Source organism: Mastigoproctus giganteus, chromosome 5, assembly GCF_048544385.1.
Source record: "Mastigoproctus giganteus isolate SK-2022 chromosome 5, ASM4854438v1, whole genome shotgun sequence".
NCBI lineage: Eukaryota > Metazoa > Arthropoda > Arachnida > Uropygi > Thelyphonidae > Mastigoproctus > Mastigoproctus giganteus.
In genome coordinates this window covers 142,256,057-142,278,963 of record NC_143579.1, presented here as the reverse complement: position 1 = coordinate 142,278,963, position 22,907 = coordinate 142,256,057, and the positions used below count along the sequence as shown (strand labels likewise).

Genomic DNA, 22,907 nt, shown 5'->3' with positions numbered 1-22,907 from the left:
AAGAAAAACAGCAAAGAGTTCTTTACTTATGTAAACTCTAGAAGGAAGGGGATGAATCAGATTGGTCCACTTGAGATCGATGGGTCAACTGTTGACCCTGCTCGGGTAGCTAACAAACTAAATGAATATTTTGCATCGACATTCACACATGAGGAGTTATTCAGCGAGGGGAATGCCAGAGGTGTATTCAACTCTAGCAGTAAGCTAGAGAATCTTGTAATAACTGAGAGCAAAGTGGAGGAGAAATTGTTGAAGATAAACACAAGAAAGGCACCTGGGGTGGATGGGATCTATCCAGTTATATTAAAGGAGGCAGCAAAGGAGGTAAGCAAACCCTTAGCCATAATTATGAGAGCTTCCTTGGACTCAGGGGAGGTACCCATTGACTGGAGATGTGCAAATGTGACCCCAATTCACAAAGGGGGATCAAAGGCTGACACAAGTAATTATAGACCTGTGAGTTTAACTTCTGTTCCCGGAAAATTAATGGAGGCACTGGTGAAAGAAGCACTGCAGGATCATCTAGACAAGACTTCAGTTATAGCTAGGACACAGCATGGTTTTGTTAAGGGGAAGTCTTGCCTGACCAATTTGATTGGATACTATGATGCAGTCACAAAAGAACTGGATGCAGGGAATAACTTTGATATTATATACTTGGATCTTAGAAAGGCTTTTGATACTGTTGCACATGGAAGACTGCTGCACAAATTGGAGCATTGTGGCATTGGAGGCAAGTTGCTGCTATGGATAAAGGGGTGGTTGAGGGGGAGAAGACAGAGAGTGATAATCAATGGACACTGCTCATCGTGGACTAATGTTATTAGTGGAGTCCCTCAGGGTTCAGTATTGGGGCCTTTATTGTTTTCTGTATTTATAAATGATATTGATGATGGTATATCAGGCTTAATGTCCAAGTTTGCAGACGATACGAAGGTTGGCAGGGTTGTCAAGGACACTACTGACACTATGCTGCTGCAACAGGATTTGGAAAGGTTGAGCAGATGGGCTTCGAGGTGGCAAATGAAGTTTAACATTGACAAATGTAAAGTACTACATATGGGAAACAGCAACCCCAGAGCAACGTATCAACTCTGTGGTACTACACTGACAGTGGTAGAGAATGAAAGGGACCTGGGGGTGGTGGTGCAGGCAGATATGAAGTTCTCTGAGCAGTGCAGACGAGCTGCAAGAGTAGCTCATGGTGTATTGTCAATGATATATAGGAATTTTTCTAGCAGGGATAAGGAGGTGATTATTCCCTTGTATAAGACAATGGTCAGGCCACACCTAGAGTACTGTATACAGGCCTGGAGGCCTCATTTCAGGAAGGATGTAGAGCTGCTGGAACGAGTACAGAGAAGGGCAACTAGATTGGTGAATGGGACAAAGGGGTTCTCTTACGAAGAAAGGCTTAAGTTTTGCAAATTACAGTGTCTGGAAACTAGGCACCAGCGGGGTGATCTGATAGAGGTGTACAAAGCCTTGAATGGTTTGAGCATGCTCAATGCTGATGGGATTCTTCCTCTAGCTCAGAAAAATCACCTGAGAGGGCATAAATTCAAATTGAGGAAAGACAGATGTAGGATAGATGTGCGGAAATTTGCCTTTAGCCAGCGGGTGGTTGGTGGGTGGAACAGACTTCCATCCCTTGTCGTGGAAGTTGATAGCCTAAATAAGTTTAAGGCTCAGCTGGACAGATATTTCGAACGAACAGAGGGGTGAAGTGGAAGTGGTTATTTTTATTTATTTATGTTACTTTTTTTTTTTTTTGGCTGATGCTGCATAAGCTTGCTTTCTTGCATCAAATGCCTCTACTAATGCTAATGCTAATGCTAATCTCTAATGAGGAACTGAGTCAAATGCTTTGCTAAAATCCAAATTAACTGTAGAAATTATTCCCTAAATCCAGCTCATGAGTAACTGTGTCAAAATAGGTTACTAAGTTAGTTAAGCGTGATTTACCCTTAACAAAGCCATTGTGTGTCCTTCAGAATGCCATATCTAACTAAATGTCCCTGGATTGTACTCTTAATCCTGCCTTAAGTAGTTATATATTGCAATAGTGCAATATATAACTCGTTATGAAGGTATTTACCATATGGCAACTTGTGAAGGTATTCATCTCACAATCAGATATACTTGATGGCAATATATATAACTACTTAAGTAGTTGGCTATGTACTGAAATGATGCAATTGCACTAACTTGTACACTAGTCAACTCCCTACATAGCCCTAAACTATACTGTAATCTAAATTACTCCACACCATCAAGCATCTCTCATATTGTGGAGTTAAACTTTGCAACTGGGTTGTCATCATTGCAACACCAGGATACCTGCCCACTCACTGATGTGGAGCCAATAAGCTCTGAAACGGTGCCGTATGGGTGATGGTATCCGCTGACAATAAGTAACAATAGTTGTCTTCTTCTTCTATGGTGAAGCGTTACTTATTCGAGGTGGTGCAATATCATGGCAACTCGTGAAGATATTCACAATATGAGATATACTTAATGATGCCAATATATAACTACTTAAGTAGTTGGCTGTGTACTGAAATGATGCAATGACTAATTTGTACGCTGGTTCCTGTAGTTTAAGTCCTGTGATGTCATCTAAATCATTAGTAATGCTGAGGTCAAGAATATTTTTACCCTAGTACTTTCTCTAACATGCTGGACAAATAATAATCTAGTTTATTTAAAAAAGTTTTTCCCCATCGTGAGTCCCCCTCCCACTGATTCCAATCAATCTGGGACAGATTAAAGTCACCCATATGTACAGATAGGTTTTATTTTTAGATAATGCTGTATAAGTTTGCTTTCTTGCATCATTTGCAACTCTTGTCTTATATTCGGCAGATGCTGCATTCACTTTGAATCTTTGTTTTACATCTGCTTCTATTTCGAAATTCACATTGAGATCAGGGATAATGATGTAATGGTTACTGCAGATATATCAGCACTACTCCCAGTCAATGCCTGTTTGTCTCCTATACAGACTATAGGCAGGTAATATTTAGTAGCTTAGACTCCCACTGACAAGAATCATGGCCTGGACAGTTCACAAACAAGCTGTATCACGTTAAGCACTGACAAGAATTAAAAAAAAAAAAAAAAAAAAACTTATACATATCACTCCAGGGGCTCACATCTGCTGAGTATGGGCTGGCACACCCAGGGTCCTGAGCTGGATATCATCATTCTTCTTATTCTTGGTGATTCCCTTCTACTTTTCTCTCTCTTGCGGTAATTCAGAAAAATTTTTTTTTTGGCTGGTGCAGCATAAGCCTTAGGCTTCCTTGCACCATATGGCTAATAATAATAAGCTGATAATTAAATTTTGTGCAGAAGTTTTTTCTTGCCTTTGCATAGGACACAGTCAACTCATGCATTTCGTTTGGCTCAATGCCGATTTTCCTCTTTTCTGTGAGAATCATTTTAACTATTGACATTTTATCCACATGTCCTTGTTTCAGAAATAATCTTTTACTGGTTTTAAGGCTCATTGCCCTATATACAAAGATTCTACCAACAATGATCATATGTCAACTCTTTTTATCTATTTGAAATTATTATATTTATTTAGACTTTTTTAGCATACTTTTTATACTCTATTAATGAATTTTAGCAATGAATACATTTTTGCACAGTGCCTCATTCTGTAGGTCACTGAAATAGTTTTCTGACCTTTTTATCTCTTATTTGATCTGCTGGTGTATCATAGTCTATGCTCCATTAAAACCCATTTATAACCAGTCAGTGCAATCCAAATGAAAATCTGAATGTGTAGTTTATTAAAATTTTATAGAATATAGTACAGCAGGCCCTCCTTGTAACGTGGTTCGCTTTACGCTGATTCGCTATAATGCTGTTCTTATAACTCGTATCTGACTATAATGCTATCACAAATCACTATAATGCTCTTTTACAGATTGAATTCTTGGCATATTTAATGAAATTGTTTCATTTGATGGAGTCGATAGCTTGAAAATGAATAGCAAAACAGCATTAAAACGTTTCCCACGCTGACATGAGAAATTTTCCCACGCTCCGTGAAATTTTTTTTTGCACGCTAATTTAATTGCAGTGTACAGTGACTTGTTACGTAGTTCCAAGATCAACATTTTTAAAAAAATGAATAAAATTTATTGCTTGTAATCTTTGCGTTATATGCATTTATCTGAAGTCTAGTCATCACTTAGTACAGTATTAGACATCGTATATAATGGACAGTTTACTCGAACAGAACATTGTATCATTTATGCAACACACGCAGTTACATTTTTGAAGAGTTAATGGCGGATAACAATGAAAAAGCAACGTCTGGACACAGTACGAAGACTATAAATGTAAGAAATGTAAAATTAAAACCCCTTTTAGTTTACCAGGAAGAGGGCCAAAGTACAGTCAATCCTCGTATAACACGTGTTTACATTACCCGAATTCAATCATACACGATTTATAAATAGGGGAACGATATCGTATATAACACGAACCAAATTCGCTTATGCACGATTCGCCTGTGGGTTTACAAGAAATGGCAGTCGAACGTGGAGTCACCCCCACTGAATGCAATACGATAGGAATGAAGAGAAGATTCTGAAAATGTATTTGTTTTTCATATCAGCGAAGAGGAAACACATTTCACCATAACGTAAAAACCCACACAATTGCAGCTATCAGTATTATCGCAAATGCAATTAGATTGAGTTTGCTACCAGTTTATAACAGATTCTACTAGCAGAAATGCAACTGGAAATTGTTTTTATTGTTTTATGGTAGTAACCTCCCAGAATTGTGCTTTAGTAAAATGTGAGCTAGTGAGGTGTTAATAGCTGTGTATCTGCCTTTATGGCAGAGAGACACTATTAACACCTCACTATTGTGTTGTTTATTCAGTTGCTACTCCTGTGCAACTTTGTTTATGTGTATCAAGCGTGCCTCCTCATTTTGTAATTGTGCTTTATTCCCTAAAGATGAGTAAAATACTTAAAAGGTGTGAAAAGGAAGCATCTGGCAAAGACACTACATATTCAGAGAGAAAAAGAAAAGCAATATCTATAGGCAGAGGTGGACTGGATCAAAAATTCTTACGAGGAAAATTTGTAGCGGCTCATACTAGAGTTTATGGCCAAAATCACACCGGCCTCCGGCCCACCAGGGTTTTCCCAGTAAAGCTTATGGCCAGTCTGCCTGTGTCGATAGAGAAAAAATATGAAATTGTGAAACACCGAGCGAAATGAAAGACCATGTGATATTGCACGTGCAGCAGGCCTAAATGAGGCAGTGCTGAGAATTAGAAAGAATGCAGAGAAAATAAAAACAACTTTCATAGCAGGAACAACTCAGTGTAACAAAATCCATTAGATCAAGACAAAGAATTGGAAGAGATGGAACATCTGTTTGGATAGAAGATCAAACAAAGAACAAGTTTGCTTATGATAGAAGCAAAAGCATTTCCAATATTTTATTACGTAATACATTTGTAGTCTTAATAAAATATGTATTTTATTACAATTACACTAGTTTACAAATTTAAATTTGTTCTCTGGGGTTTGAATTTCAGTTGGTCTTACTGCCGAAATATGTTGCTGTGATTTCAAATATGACTTAGATTTTTTTCTATCACATCCAGATACATCACGACTTAAGAAATAAAAAAGTATTATTTTTTATGAAAGTATATAACTTTATATTTAGTAATGGCAAATTGATAGGTTTCATATATCAAAAAATATGTAAATACTAACAAGTATTAATCAAAATTCTGAAACTTTCATTAATCAGAACTTTGTCTCTTTGTTTGAAAAGAACGTTTAATCGTTTTTCTTTTATGTACAGTGCCAGGTTTCTCTCTTTTTAAACACGAGCAGTAGTCAGCCATCCTGCTTGTATTCCACCTTCCCTGGTACCTCTGCTCCATTTCCTTTGTCCTGATGGGAACTCTTCCCTTGTTCTTTGCTCATCTGTGCAAAATTTTCGGGAAAAAAAATCAAGATGGGCATGCAAAAAGTGAATTTTGATGCTCATATTGCAACCTAAATTGTGAAGCTTTTCGAGCATATTTTGAACAATTTTCTCATAATCCTGTGAGGTTTGAATTCCTAGAAAGTTTTCCATTACACTTTTAAAAGCAATTCAGACTTCCCTTTCAATGTCAGTCATAGTAGTTTCAAACTAACCATCTAAAACTAATTTTATATTTTGGGGACCAGTGAAGATACCCTCCTTAAGTTTTGCATCAGATAAATTGGGAAATTTACTGTAAAGGTACTTAAAGCAGTTGCCATCCTTATTCAGTGCTTTAACAAATTGCTTCATTATGCTGTTGTTGTTGTTATTGTTTGGTTGGTTTTTAGGAGCATTAGCAACTAAGGCCATATTGCTCTGGGATATGCGGTGGTCATTCCTTGACCTTTCCGCATCCTTTGTATTTGGTGGTGGCTGGCTCGAACCCTGGTCTAATCAAGAAGCGTGTGCTGTGCACTGCTGCTCCTTCCCACCTGGCTACGGAGGCTTCATTATGCCTAACTTGATATGCAGTGGAGGTAAAAGTATTTTATCTGGCTTCACCAAACTTTTGGGCACAATATTTTTTGAACCCAGTGTAAGATTGTGCTTCCGAGGCCATTGCTTCTTCGTCCAATGCAGCACTTTAGCTCTGCTATCCCATTCACAAATAAAGCATGGCATTTTAGTGTACCCACCCTGTTGCCCCAACAATATACATAACACTTTTAAATCTCCACATAGTTGCCAGTCGTGATCTTGATATTTAATTTTCTCCAGAAGCAACTTTAGATTGTCATAACATTCTTTTAAGTAGACTGAATGAGCAACTGGCACAGATGTGTACTTATCTCCATTATACAAGAGAACACCTTTTAAACTAGTCTTAGAATAGTCTATAAATAGTCTCTATTCACTAGGAACATATGATGGAGCTCCTAAGGCACTTATTAAACCAGCGATATCACTGCAATATACGAGAGGACCTTGTGAAAAATACTCTATAAACTCCCTTTTATGATTTCTGTATCAGGAGCAAGTAAGTTCTTCGCTTGAAGTCTGGATCCCAGCATACTTTGGAAGACTTAAGTCCCTTACTAAATCGTTCAGTTTGGCTTGCGTGAATTGCTGTGGTGTTAAAATATTTTCTGGTTGATAACATTCCTCTTCACTAACCTCTTTATCTTCTGCTTCGGTGAAAGAAGATGTGGACTCCAAAGTTTCTTGTGGAGGTTTTACAGGCAGATCAGGTCCATGTGGAACCAGTCTTATGGCTGATGGTAGATCTGGATATTTGATGTCCTTTTTATTTTTTGAATTGCAACCTTTAACGTCACATACACAAAAGTAACATTTGGCATGGCTTACTGGCTCGTGCCACACCATAGGAATAGCAAATGGCAAGCACACCTTTTTTCCTTGACTCCATTTTCTAAGATGTTTGACACATGTATGGCATACTTTATGCGGTGCCCACGATTTATCCTGATCGCCTAGTTTCATGTCAAATATGATTTTTTTACAAAATGTGTACCTTGTATGCACAAGAGATGTTTTATTTTAAGAAAATATCCTTGACTTGGAAGAGGTTAGTGAAATCCAAGCCAATAGCCTAATTACCCATTTGATTTTAGCCGTTTGTTGAATAGTATGATTCCAATAATACAAATGTTTGTCAACAATTTCTTTTTTTTTTTGTCTCGCATTTTTATTGCATTTAGTTGTTAGGTGCCCACAAGGATGTTTCGCATAACACCATCTACTTCGTGTGCTCAGCACATGGTTTTTTTTTTTTTTTTTTCATTCAGTTTCAGTGATATTTATTAGAAAGAAATTTTGGTACAACCAAATGCTTCATGCATCCATATTTGTTATGAGATTTTACTGTGTTTCCTTTGGAAAAAGCATTCCAGCTGAAAGATAAATCTGTGTTAAAAGTTGTCAGGATTCATATTGCTAATTGTTGGCAGCTACAAACATTTATGTATGAGCATGAAATGCAATCAAAGTTGGAAAACAAAAGTTTTGCTTAATTCAAATATCAAACTTCCAAGTGACTTTTGTCCAGTATATACAACAGAAACTATACCCTGTTAATGGATTTTGGTCATGTTCGTTTGGCATCCATCCCCTCATAAGGTACAGTTTAAATTACGTGACCAGTGGGTGTACTTTATGTGAAAGTGCTGAGAAGGTCAAAGCTACTGTTGAGTTTTAGGAGCATCATTGATTTAGACCATGCTGCACCATTGTATATTATGTCAGCACAAGTGTGTGCATTCACAGGCCGATTTGCATCTTTTATGATTGAAAATCCCAGCATAAGGCAAATGAGTTGGTTTCTTGGGAGGGGAGCTTCACTCCTTCCCCTAAGATCAGCTAACTATCACTACCTGGATTAAAGAGGACGCAAAAGTTTAAGTCATAGATGAGAATTGAACCTACACTTCTCCAAATGAGTGATAAGTAATAAAAAAAAAAAATAATAAAAAAAAACCGTGATCCACTAAACAGTGGATCCCTGCTTTATGATTGGTTCACTGTATGATCAAATCAGTTTACGATGAACTTACCTTGCCAATTAACAAAATTAAATGATATATGAAAATTGGAAGAATATTTTCCACAGGTTAGCAAAATAAAAATAAATTTACACTTACGTACATAGCTTAATTAATACTGTAATATGCACATGCTATGCTAACTAACTAATATTTGTGTACACTGGCATTTTTTTTGGGTTGTAAAATTTAAAATAGTAAAAAATCAGTAACAAAACAAAAAACATGGCACGCACAATTGCAGCTAACACGATATGTGCAAGTGAGATATGGAGTAACAAATTTATGAAGCTTAAAAAATAGGAATGAAGAGAAGATTCTGAAAATGTATTTGTTTTTTATATGATTGAAGATTTCATGGAAGATAAACACATTTCACTATAACGTAAAAACTTGCAGAATTCCAGCTATTGGTATTATTGCAAATGCAATAAGATAGTTTATCCGTTTATAATAGATTGCACTAACAGAAAAGCCCAGAAAACCGAAAACTGCAAACTGTTTTTATTGTTTTATAGTAGTGACCTCCAGAAATGTGCTTTAGAAAAATATCAAGGAGTTCAAATTTATTCTTAACTGAACATATGATAACGATAAAAGTGTGGTGCATTTTAATGATTTTAATTGGTTTCTTGAAATTAAAGCAACTGATTCTAACCAGTGGTCATGTCAACTGACACCTGCTTATTTCACTTTGATGGGCTTAAGATTGTCCCTGACCGTACCACATGGTCCTTCCTCTCAGCCAATAGTAGTGTTTTGTTTTTGCATTTTTTAGTTGATTTTTTTTTTTTTTTTTTGTTGTGCTTATTTGACAAATTTACTGTATTGAATTTGTGTACGTACAACATTGTGTAAACTGATAAATCACCTTTTAGTGAGATAATTAGCTTAGTTATATAGTGGAAATTTCAACTTCCTAGGTCTTGGAATGAATTACCAAAAAATGGTGTTGGGTCCACTGTTTTGTATATTTATCAATGATATTGATGAAGGTATATCAGGCTTAGTGTCAAAGTTTTCAGATGATACAAAGGTTGGCGGGGTTGTTAATGAACAGTAATGGCAGTGTGCTACTGCAACAGGATCTAGAAAATTTGGGCAGATGGGCTGAGAAGTGGCAACTGAAGTTTAACATTGACAAAAGCAAAGTACTGCATATGGGTAGAAGTAACTGCAGAGAAACGTACCAACTGTGTGGTACTACACTTAAGGTGGTAGAAAATGAAAAAGACCTGGGAGTAATTGTGCAGTCAGATATTAAGTTTTCTGAACAATGCAGACAGGCTGCCAGGGCAGGTCATGGGGTTTTGTCAATGATATATAGGAATTTGCTAGCAGGGAAAAGGAGGTGATTGTCCCTCTGTATAAGGCAATGGTCAGGCCACACCTTGAGTACTGCATACAGGTCTGCAGGCCTCATTTTAAGAAGGATGTAGATTTATTTGAGCGTGTACAGAGAAGGGCAACAAGATTGGTGAGGGGAATGAAGGGGGATCCTCTTACCAAGAGAGGCTTAAGTTCTGCAAATTGCAGTGGCTGGAGACTAGGCACCTGCGCGGTGATCTGATTGAGGTCTGTAAGGCCTTGAATGGGTTGAGCACACTGAATTCTGATGGGATCCTTCCACTTGTTCAGATTATGAACCTATGGGGGCATAACTTCAAATTGAGGAAAGACAGATGTAGAATAGATGTGTGAAAATTTGCCTTTAGCCAGCGGGTGGTTAATTGCTGGAACAAACTTCCATCTGTCATTGTGGAAGTTGATAGGTTAAATAAATTTAAGGAAGAACTGGACAAACATTTAGAGGGAATTGTTTTGTAAAAATTTTTTTTTGGCTGATGTTGTATAAGCTCATATATTTGCTTTCTTGCATCACATGCCAGTACTACTACAACTACAATTGGGTTCACATTATGATATTTTCACAATATGATGATGTCTCTGGAACGGATTAATATTGTAAAGCAGGGATCCACTGTACTGTCATGGAGGACAAAGTCTATGCACTGTTGATCATATTAATCAAAGAGAAAGTCAGACCTCTTTGTTTGATGGCTTCTAATGTTAAGCGTAATTCAGGCCTAATGACAAAAAGTTGTGCAGTTGGAGTGATCTTTATACTAAAAGCATTTTGAAATTGCTTTTCAAAATCTTTGAAATTACTGCTGTTAACTTGATGCCGTGATATGTTTCTGATAAATATCCAACTGTATATTCATGAACTGTTTTTGCCTTCTCTGATGGGCTTAATTTTTGCACACATGCCCAATGAACCCTGGGGAGATCACATCTGGTGAGTATGGGTTTGGCACTCCCAGGGTCCTGAGCTTGGATATCATCATCATTCTCTTTCTTGGTGATTCCCTCCTACTTTTGACTCTCTCTCTCTCTCTCTCTCTCAGGGTAACTTGGGAATTTTTTTTCTTTTTTTTCCTGGTGCAGCATAAGTCTCAGGCTTCCTTGCACCATATGGGTATTAATAATAATAATGACCAGATCTTGTTTGAAGTATAAAGAGATGCAATATTTTTTAGTAATTATGCTAATTTTTTTGACTCACTTAACCTTAGTGTATTGTCTGAGTTTATTTATTTATTTTTTTGGCATTCTGATTTACTCTTGCAGGAACACCATCACAGCCTGGAATCCTTCCTCAAACTGTCATGATGCTCTTTCAGAAAATTAAAGGACGACTTGCTCCACTTGCTCGGTATAAACCTCAGAGGTATTGTAATGTTGCTTTATTGTCCAGAGAAGAAATTAAAAAAGAACAGACTTTAAAACAGGAAATTTTTAACATTCTGGAAGAGACTGAGGTTTGTTGTTAATGTTCATATTTAGGAATTTGGTTTTTTTTTTTTTTTTTTTTTTACTATCATTACTTGAATTCAAATCTAAACCCATTTTTAGAATCTTAGTGATGTAACATATATGATGATAAAGAACATAATTTGCAGTCTGTCCCCGACATGAGTAAGAGATACCAGGACTTCCTAAGTAAGGGGTCATTCCATGTCAAGTGGCTTAGGGGTCAATGTTCGACAATCTTCAATGTTGTTGAAACTTGGTGTGGATGTTTAAACAGGTTTCAAATGAAGCTGTGCAAAATTTCAGTTCAAAATATAGTATGCTTGAGACACTAGCACCTTTTTTGTTGGAGGTCACTTGTGTTATGCCGAATAAATCGCAAAAAATTTTCAAAGTTTTAAGTTACTGTTGCACAATGGTGAGAGGTAGTGTTCTGAAACTTGTTATACTTAGTTAACTTTTGGCAGAGAATGCAAAACTTTGTGTCCAGGCTCAAAAACCTTTGCGTTTTTTACAATGCAGTCTGAAACTGGCTCCAAAAATTTGTCGCAACAAATTTAAGCAAGACTTTTGAAAGTCATAACTTTGAGATAAAAAGCTTTGGTACCTTCTTCTTTGGACTTACCAACCACATGAATTCAGCCTAACTAAATATCAGCTCTTATACTTGTTTTCTGGCTGAGATATTTTCCTTCAAAATTGACTCAAAATTTGAAAGTCCAATTTGACCTATCTTAAGGAGCAAATATCTTAATGTGGGACACCTTCAATTCTCTCGTTTTTGCCACCACTGGAAAGAGCAGTATTTCAGCAACAAGTATCATGGTTTATCCATTTTGTATCTTTGCACTTAAGGCCTAAAAAATTATGCCTCAACATCAAGTAGTTTTATGTGCCATATTGTTATTTTGTAAGATCTTTTTTGTGTCAAAACGCTTCCTTAATCCTGCCTAATGTTTTGAATAATCTAAAAATAGAGTATATTCTAGAATTCTGGAATATTCTAGAAGAATACCCAAGAGTTTCAGCTACAAGATATTCTACAATTCTGGAATATTCTAGAATTCCAAAAAAAAAAAAAAAAAAAACAAAAAAAACCAACAACATCATGACATTCTAGAACACCGGAATATTCTAGACTCATACAAAAAAAGTATAAAATAGCTGATGTTATTTGAACCATGCTGTTATTAATGTGTTTTATCTTCATGATGAACAGTTTGTTTAATTTGTTCCTCTATTTTTTATTATTTGACTAATTAAGTTTTGATTGCTTGCAGAAACATCCACTTATCAGTCGGCATGAAAGCCATGGAATCAGAAGATTTTGCTGGAGATAAGCTGGACTCATGCACCATCAGTGTGTGTTAAAATTATTTAAAGAATTTGAATTTGAAGAACAACAGCTGATAGGTCAACGTTGTGGATTAAAACTGGGTGAAGAAGACAGTTTGTCTACATCATGAAGCTTTGCTTTTGACAAAATTTGAATTTTTGCAGCAAATTTTTGCAAAATTTGAATTTTTGAATTTCATGTTGTAATCCTTTCCAGAAGAAAAATCATATGGTGAAAAAAATTTACAACCAATTGATTTTTCAATGGCAGACTACCTGAAAAACCCAACAAAGGTAGACATAAAACCAGGCCAGAAGCTTTGCCCATCATGCTGAAAAGATTCTAACAGCTGAAAGCAGCAACAGGAACATCAACTTCATCTGGATCAGACCATGATGACAAAATGCATGCGACTGAAAGCTTGAACACAAATTTGATGGCTATTGGTATTTCTCCTCTGAAATTTTAGCAAATGGCTAAGAGAGACTCACAAGGCTATGTCAAAGAGAAATCAAGTAAAGGATGTAATTGCCAGTAAAATTGCATCTATTGGTGGATTGGATCCAAATGACATCATGGAGCCAAGTGCAAGTCATCATTGTGGAAATTCTTAGATTACAGTGAGCTGAAAGCATTGAAAGAAAGGTTGATGGTATCAAGATATTCAGAAATACTTAAAATATTAATACTAGCTCCAGTTAGTTGGTCCGTAAAGAAAACAATGGAAGAGTTTAGTGTCTCAGAAAGAATGGTCAAGAAAGCTAGAAAACTTAAAGCAGAAGAAGGAATCATGGCCATACCTGGAAAAAAAATCTTTCTGAGCAAGTAAAGCAAAAGGAGACAGAATTTTTTGAAAAAGATGAATTCATTGGATATTCCCTGGAAAGAAAGATTACATTTCCATTAGAAATGCAGATGGAATGCAAATGCAAAAGCGACTACTACTCAGCAACTTGAAGGAAACGTTTATAACTTATCGAGATAGAAATGGATCTGACATTGGATTTTCTAAATTTTGTGAACTTTGACCCAAGTGGTGTGTCACAATTGGTGCACCAGGAACACATACTGTATGTGTATGCACAATCCATCAAAATGTCAAGTTAACGCTAGCAGCAAGTCCTGTTGAATGTGATTACAAGTTTCTCATTGGTAAAACAGTCTGATTTGGAGTCAAAAGATTGTATGCTTCATTGGTGTGAAAAATGTCCAGGAACAGATGGATTAAAAAAAGTTTGTAGAGAATATTTTTGAAAACAATGAACCAGAAGATATTATTGAATTCAAGCAATGGATACACACTGACAGTCATACACTGGACACAAAGCAATTAACAACAGAAGATTTTATTGAAGAGTTCAGTACAAAGATATTGAACCTTTCCTGTTATCACTACATTGCTAAACATCAAAGCTACCATTTGAAGCTAACCAAGGACAGCCCAAAGACAGGAGAATTGGTCATCTTGATGGATTTTGCAGAAAATTATTCATTTGTTTTGCAAGATGCTGTTCAAGGGTTCCACTGGGAGAATAGCCAAGTTACATTGCATCCATTTGTCATTTGTTACAGGGATGTTGAACTTCAGAATACAGGTCGACCATCGGTAATCCCACCACTGGTAATCTGATTCCACTGCTAATTCAAACAATTTCTGCAAATGTAATTTCAAATTTCCCAGGTTGGCGCAATGACTCGCCGCTACTGTTCTGGTGGTGTTGGTTGCAGCATCAGCTGTTGCTGTGAACTCGTAAACACTGGCAAGCCATTGCTACTTGTTTTTCTGCATCTATTATTATAAACTGCTCACAATTAGCCCCAGCCATGGTTCCAATGCATAAAGGAAGTGACCCTTGTGGGGTAAAGCACTAACACTGTACATTGTCCATAACAAATAAAGTTGAACTTATGAAAAACTCGACAGCAGTGTGTTTGTGAGAAGTTTAACTCTGCTTAGTTGTAAATTCCTTCAATCTCTTTCAGTTCCTCTTATTTTAGTCATTTTCTTTTAGCCATTCCTTTTTAGATTTTTTTTTTTTTTTTTTTTTTTTTACAACACTTGTACAAACTTGTGGAAAAACACAACACAAAATGATGGATAATACAGTGTGCTAACGAACTTGTTTTCACAAAATCTCTAACAATACTGACAAACTTATTGTGACAAGTGAGAGTTTATTTTATCGCAATTAGTTTTATTGCAGCGCTCGTCACGCGCGCAATAAACTAATCATAAATGTCCTTCATATGTATGCTGTAATAGCATCACACGTATGTGGCCGACATGACTTCTCAAGAAATAAAGTATTCTACTGTGTTGGCCACATATATGTGACACAAAAAACTCTTTTGATATTTTAAGCGAAAAAATGACAACACTGACATTACAATATTTATTTTAGAATTACTAATCAAATTATTTGCTAAATATTTTTTTACCCCTGGAGAAATTTTTTCTTAAACTAGCTTGGCTTAAATGTGTTAAAGGTAGGATGAGGTGGTTAGCTGTTGGGTAAACTGTATGTGCTAAAATAACCACCGGTGATCCGGCAAACTCACTAATCCGGTACCCCACAGGTCCCAATGCTGCAGGATTAGTGACGGTCAACCTGTATAAGTTTCTGCATAATCAGTGACTGACTTTGACCTGACACAATTGCAGTGCATGTTTTTCTAACCAACTTAATTGAATATTTGAAGTTTCATGACAGAAATCAGGCACATTTATTATTTCAATGATGGTTCTGCAGCTCAATACAAGAATTTCAAGAATTTTATTAACTAATCATCAGAAGGATTTTGATATCAGTGCTGAATGGAATTTCTTTGGCACCATAACCATAGGAAACCACCATGAGATGGAATTGGTGGAACAATAAAACGATTGGCAACATGTGCAAGTCTCCATCGCCCAATTGAAAACCAAATCACGACACCAAGGCGCCTCCCTAGCCAGGTGAGAAGGAGCAGCAGTGCGTAGCACACGCTTCTTGATTAGACCGGGGTTCGAGCCTGTCACCACCAAATATGGAGGATGCGGAAAGGTCAGGAAATGACCACCGCATATCCTGGAGCAGTATGGCCTTAGTTGCTAATGCTCCTAAAATCCAAATAACAATAACAACAATCCCGACACCAAGAAACATGTTTAAAATTCTGTTTTGTTTCTAAAGAGGAAATTGAGCAAGTAAGGCCATTTCAAGAGAAAAGATTCATAGACAGTCATACCATTGCTGGAACAAGAGAAAATCATCACTTCATTCCTATTGATGCAAGACAGATTCGTGTTTGCTGAGTATCAAATGATGCACCATCATCCTTTGTAGCTCATGTAGATTAGACTAGTGAAACCAATATTCAATATGTTCCAATTATTAATTTACAACCTTGCCTGTATTTATGACAATAATTAGTGGATTGGAAATATTTGTGAAATTTCATTTGAAGAACACAATGTATTGGTAAATTTCATGCATCCTCATGGAGCAGCTCGCTCATTTCACTAGCGTGCTAGACAAAGTGTCTGCTGGATTCCTGAACAACAAATTATTGCCAATTTTCCAGGTCCAAAAACAACAACAATGAGATGACAATATAGCTTGCCTGAAGTAGTAATATCAACCATCAGTGAAAAATTCTAGTCCATTACGAAACAGTGATTCAATATCTTCACGCTCACTTGCTTATTTCAAATTGTATTGTGTTTTAAATAAATTGTTACAGTTATAACTTCTTTCAAGCTTATAAACCGATAAAACATAATCTTTATGCTTGGAAATCTGAATAAAGATTTTTCAGGCTTGGGAACTTTTTTTTTTTTTTATATGAAAACCTCAAACATGAGAAGGATTAGAATCTATAGCACTTAGTACCGTGCTTGGGTTGGAGATTGAGAAGAAGAAAGAAGATATTTGTTGACATTAGACTTGAACTTTTGTAGACTGCAATTTTCAGGAAATACATATGAAGGAAGGTTGTTCCAGAAAAAGGCAGTTGAATGAATAAATGAGGAAGATGAAAAGTTGGTTATGTGAGTTTGAAGTTGGGCAGTAAACGGATGTTGGCTGGTGGCGGCATGTGTTCGGACTATTTTGAAAGAGAGAGAGCAGGAATTAAAAAAGCCAATTCAGAAGAACAGTACCCATGGAAGTATCTGTAGAAAGGCATGCAGCAGAAACAGTACATCTATGAGACAGCAAGTGGAGAGACTGTTAGAGACGAGTCATTAATTACCTTAACTGCCCTCTTATGAATGGAATCTAGAAGCCTGAGAGAGGCTTTGGCTGAACAGCCAAAGAATGCCATGGAATATTGTTCCCAGATGTGGGAACAATATTCCATGGTAGGGTAGATTTGCAATTTGTACAGAGTGAACAGCTATTTGGAAGAAAAGTAACACCGAGAGCGAAAGAGAACCAAGATTTTTAGATGCAGAGGAAGCAATATTTGTAATGTGCTTATGCCAAGAGAAATTAGAAGTCAGAGTAATCCTCAAAAGAGAGATATCATTTTGCCTAGAAATCGGAGTGTCACCAAAGATAAGTATAGGCGCAGAAGAATCCTTTTTGCAAGATATAAGACAAGACAAGACTGAGTTTTAGAAGGATTGAAATCAACTAAATTGTCTTTACCCCACTGGTGAATTACTTGGAGATCGGCATTTAAGGAATGGAATTGGTAGCTGATATTCGAGAAGTTGAAGCTGATTGTGAGCAGGGCAAGGTTTTTCAAAATGGAAAGTGGAATGCAATGTTCTATCATCTGCAAAACTATGGATAGGATTTCCAGTTAATGGAAGAAGGTCATTAATGTCCAAGAGGAAAAGAGTGGGGGAAAGAACTGAATCTTTGGGGACACTGGCATTAGTCGAGAAGTTAGAAGACATAGAGAGCCATCTACCATCACCTTCAATGAACGATTAGAGAGAAAACTGGATAACCAATTGCAAAAACAGTTGGCAAAACAATAGGATGGAAGCTTGTTTAGAAGACCTTTATGCCAAACACAGTTGAAAGCCTTTCAGATGTCAAGAGCAACTGCTTGTTTCACAGAATTTTTTCCATTGAATATGTCTATAAATGGGTAACATAAGCCAGAATATCACCAGTGGATCGACACTGACGGAATTCATACTGGCGATCGTTGATCAGACAGATGGTTTCTAGATAGTTTAAGGGTTGGTGGTTCATTGATTTCTCCATTACTTTAGAAAGAGTAGAAGTAATTGCAATGGGATGATAATTGGATGGGAGGGACTTGTCACCCTTTTTAGGAACTGGCTAGATATGAGCAAATTTCCAAGCAGAAGGAAAAACACCTTTAGAATAATAAAGTGAAAAAAGGCGGCAAAGAACAGGAGTAAGTTCAGAAGCACTGATTTTGAGAAAAAGTGGAGAAATACCGTCAGGACCTGGAGCTTTCATAGCATTGAGATTCTTCAAAATCCTTCTGACATCCTTTTGATGGAACACCACAGGAGGCATTGAATGGAGTATGGTGGGAGGTGTTTTACCAAGATCATTAATACATGAATTGTTGGAAGAAAAATGGGATGCTAGCAGGTCAGCTTTATCCTGGGCTGCAGTGACAACAGAACCATTTGGTTTTGGCAGATGTGGGAGCAGAAAAGCCGAATAAACCAGAATATGCCAAAAGTTTTGGCCAATAGTTTTGGCAAGAGACCAGAATAATCGGTTACCATTAGGGCAAGAAGCAAGGTTTCTACTCTTAGCCTGTTCAAAATCTAGTTTGGACTGATTAATGACTGCTTTACAGTTGTTGCGAGTTTTGGTGTAGGCAATAAATGAAACTGAAGAATTGGAAACTAGCCAATTACAATATACAGCATTCTTCTCTTGGAAAGCCTTAGCACATTTATTCGAAAACCAAGATTTAGATAAAGGACGAGATTTTAATGTGGAATAAAGGATTCCATTCCTACAAGAATAATTTCACTGACACGATCAGAGCAAACATTGGCATGAGAAGTTTTGAAACAGTAGTCTGACCAAGGAAAAGAAGAAAAGAAATCTCACAGGTCATCCCATTTTGCATTCTTGTAATTCCAAACAATACGAGGTTGGCAATAGCCATGAGATAAAGTCTCCATTGGAGAAGAGACAATCACCAAGTTGTGATCTGAGGTACCTAAAGGACCACTCACTTTGACCATGTACTTAGAAGGGTTGTTTGTGAGAAAAAGATCAAGCTTGCTGGCTGCATGGTTAGGATTGTCCAGTATTCTTGTAGGTAAATGTACAATCTGTGGAAGGTCATTAGAAATTGCAAAAGCCTCAGCATCTCGACCAGCTGGGTCGGTGTGACTAGAAAATGGAAGCCAGCTGAACTTGCACCAAGGAAACCAATGCAATTTCTTTTCTTGCCATTTGCACCTCCATTGTAAAAAATACAGATATTTTTGTGCATTGGAAATATATCCTTTTCTCCTTAAACCAAAGGGCAGAGTAATTGCAAAAAATTTCACTCTTGTAAATGCAATAGTTCTGTCCTTATTGAGATGTGAAACTTCACCATCAAATAAGTATGCGAATATTACGTGGAAAATATAAAATGTTTAAGGCCATATTTTTGGCCTTAAATAGCAAGATTCAAAACTGAAAACCATGATTCTTGTTGTGCTTAAAACCTGCTCTTTCCAACGTAGCAAAAACAAGAGAATTGAAGGTGTCCCACATTAAGATATTTGTCCTAAAGGTAGGTCAAATTTTGATTTTCAAATTTTCAGTATCTTTGAAGGAAAATATCTCAGCCAGCAAACAAGTATAAGGGCTCATATTTAGTTAGACTGAATTCATGCAGTTGTTAAATGGAATGCCCAAAGAAGAAGGTACTAAAGATTTTTTATTTCAAAGTTATGACTTTCAAAAGCCTTGCTTAAATTTGTCGCAACAAATTTTTGGTTTCAGTTTTAGACTACATTGTAAAAAATGTGAAGGTTTTTGGCAAAGGATGAAAAACACCAAAAGTTTTTCATCCTTTGCCAAAAGTTAACTAGGTATTCCAAGTTTCAGAGCAACCTCTCAACGTTGTGCAACAGTAACACTTAAAACTTTTGAAAAATTTTTGTGATTTGCACCATGTAACACAAATGAGCTCCACATAAAAGGTGCTGGTGCCTCAAGCATACTATATTTTGAACTGAATTTTTGCACAGCTTCTTTGGAAACCTGTTTAAACACCTACATTAAGTTTCAACAAAATTGAATATGGTTGAGTAGGGACCATCATCAAACAGGCTACTTGACATGGAATCACCTTAAGTCGATATTTATGTAACTTGGAATGACTAATAAAATATTGCTACTATATCTCTGATATGCCAAAATTACAAAAATCACATAAAATCCTCAGAAGAATGAAGGAAGTTATATACTATAATAATTATAAACTTTATCTGTGGACAGCTGTGAAGTAGTCAGAGCGACATATAAGAGAAGAAAACAGAAAATCGGGGGAAAAATGCATGTTATTGTACTGTAAAAACTGAAAAGTATTTCGTACACTGTGTAGGCTTTATGAAGGCTACTGAGGGAATCAAAACGAAAGTGTACATTTAGACTTAACCATACAATGAATCAAAATCTATACACTTCAGGTGATGAACTCAAAGTAACTTAAAATGAACCTGAAGCATTAATAAGACATCTTAATCACAGGGTATTGTAGGCTGAGTAGAGGTCAGAGAGGTAGTACGTGATATGAACTACAGTCAGTCCTCTTATAGCACGATAGTTGTGTTCCTAGAAACCCGCGTGCAAAGCAAAATCGTGCAATATAAACAACAGGCCCTATGGGAAAAATAGGGTTAGGTGCCAACCACCCAAGATTGAACACACACATTTGTAACCAAAACATTACCAAACACAATAAATAATCGTAATAAAATACTTATGTATTTTATTACGACTATTACGTAATAAAATATTGCTAATGCTTTTGCTTCTATCATAAACAAACTTGTTTTTTGTTTGATTTTCTATCCAAACAGATGATAGCCGTTCCATCTCTTCCAATTCTTTGTGTCTTAATCTAATGGATTTTAATTACACTTTGAGTTGTTCCTGCTATGAAAGTTGTTTTTATTTTCTCTGCATTCTTTGTAATTCTTGGTGTTGCCTCATTTAGGTCTGTAGCACGTGCAATATCACATGGTCTTTCACTTTGCTCAAAGCGTTTCACAATTTCATATTTTTTCTCTATCGACAGAGGCAAACTGGCCATAAGCCTTATCAGGGAAACCCCGTTGGGTCAGAGGCCAGTGTGATTTTGGCCCTAAACCATAGTATGAGGCCACTATAAATTTTCCCGGGTAAGAATTTTTGATCCAGTCCGCCTCTGTTTATCGATATTGCTTTTCTTTTTCTCTCTGAATCTGCAGTGTCTTCACCAGGGCGCTTCCTTTTCACACCTTTTAAGTATTTTACTCATTTTTAGGGAATAAAGCACAATTATAAAACGAAGAGGCACGCTTGATACACATAAACAAAGTTGCTCGCGTGTGTAGCAACTGAATAAACAACACCGTAAAGGCAGAGATACACTATTAACACCTCATATTTTACTAAAGCACATTTATAAGGTTACCACCATAAAACAATAAAAACAATTTCCAGTTGCGTTTCTTCTAGTGGAATCTGTTATAAACTGGTAGTAAACTCGATCTAATTGCATTTGCGATTATACCGATAGCTGGAATTGTGTTGTTTTTATGTTATTATGGTGAAATGTGTTTCCCTTTCACTGATATAAAAAACATAAATACATTTTCAGAATCTTCTCTTCATTCCTATCGTGTTGCGTTCAGTTGGGGTGATTCTGCTTTCAACTGCCATTTCTTGTAAACACTAAGGCGAATCGTGCGTAAGCGAATTTGGTTCGTGTTATATAAGATATCGTTTCCCTATTTATAAATCGTGTATGATCAAATTCATGTAGTGTAAATATGTGTTATACGAGGACTGACTGTATTTGATCTTCATCTGTTTCTTATGCTGTTTTTTCCTTTTCATAAATTTTGTGATAAGCTATCTTAAACTTTTCTTTCTATTTTCAAGAAACATTCGGTGTTTACATCCATTCCATCAAACATAGGGAGACTTTCCTGCATTTTACAAAATGCTTCTGCCATTTCTTTAATTTGAATTGCTTCTTGGGTTTCTCCGATTTCTTAATGGAGTTGGCTGTCCCTTGCTTCTCAATTCTTTGCCTGTTCAACTGAGCTAGATCTTTTGTTGTTAAATCTTCACCTCATTCATCCACAAGCTCATCTACATCTTCCTCCTCCAGGACCAGCTGCAACTCTTGGGCTAAGTTTACAATTTCTTTGGTAATAGAAGACATCAGCTCATCTTTGATGAAGCTCAGAATGTTGAAACTTCGTTGTTAAGGTCGGAATGTTTTAGAAGTCTTTTCCAAACTCTGCTCATACAAGTTGTTGTTCCATCACTCCAGACTCTTGAAATGTTGCATGTATCATCAAGGCTGTTAAACATCTTCCAAAATTGCAGCAGATACATCTTCCTTTGCTCTGTTGCATTTATAGCCTCAGAAAATGTTGTCTGTATGTGATTATCTTTGGAAGCATGATAGCTACCCGACCCATTGGTTGAATCAAAGCTGTTGTATTTGAGAGTAAGTATATCATGTGTAGAAGAGTGGTCAGAAGCGGGAGTGCAGTAGCACACGCTCTTTGAGTAGACTGGGGTTCAAGCACCTGACTGCTGAATACGGTTGATCTGCCAACCCACACTGGACCAGTGTGGCAGATTATGGTCCATTTTCCTCAGCGTGAATTGTTGGAGAGGCTTCCATCCTGCAGTGGGTTGATAATGGCTGCATTTCATATCATCTTGAAGTTGTCGTGTAGATCATCTAGATATTTAGGATGACCGGGAGCATTATCAAGGAGCATCTTAAAAGGCACTGACATTTGTAAGCAATATTTTTCAACTTCAGGGACAAACACAATTAGAAACCATTCCTTGAACATGGTTACTGTCACCCAGGCCTGTAAGTTAGCCCTGAAGTGCACAGGAACGATTTCTTGTCAATGCCCTTAAAAGCCCCCGTGTTTCTGAGTGAAAAACCACTAAAGGTTTAAGTTTATAAGCCACTATGTTACCCCCACTTCTTTTTGCCAGCTTTAAACCCAGAAATCAACT

General features: G+C 36.7%; 1 protein-coding gene across 1 annotated transcript in view; it reads left to right on the top strand.

Annotated features, from left to right (window-relative positions):
- Positions 1-22,907, top strand: part of LOC150085739 (kinesin-like protein KIF20A) — a 1,052,004-nt gene that overhangs the window by 79,547 nt on the left and 949,550 nt on the right. The window contains exon 3 of the mRNA XM_090374670.1: positions 11,208-11,398. Within this exon, the coding sequence (XP_090230796.1) occupies positions 11,208-11,398 (191 nt within the window). The remainder of the gene's footprint in view (positions 1-11,207; positions 11,399-22,907) is intronic.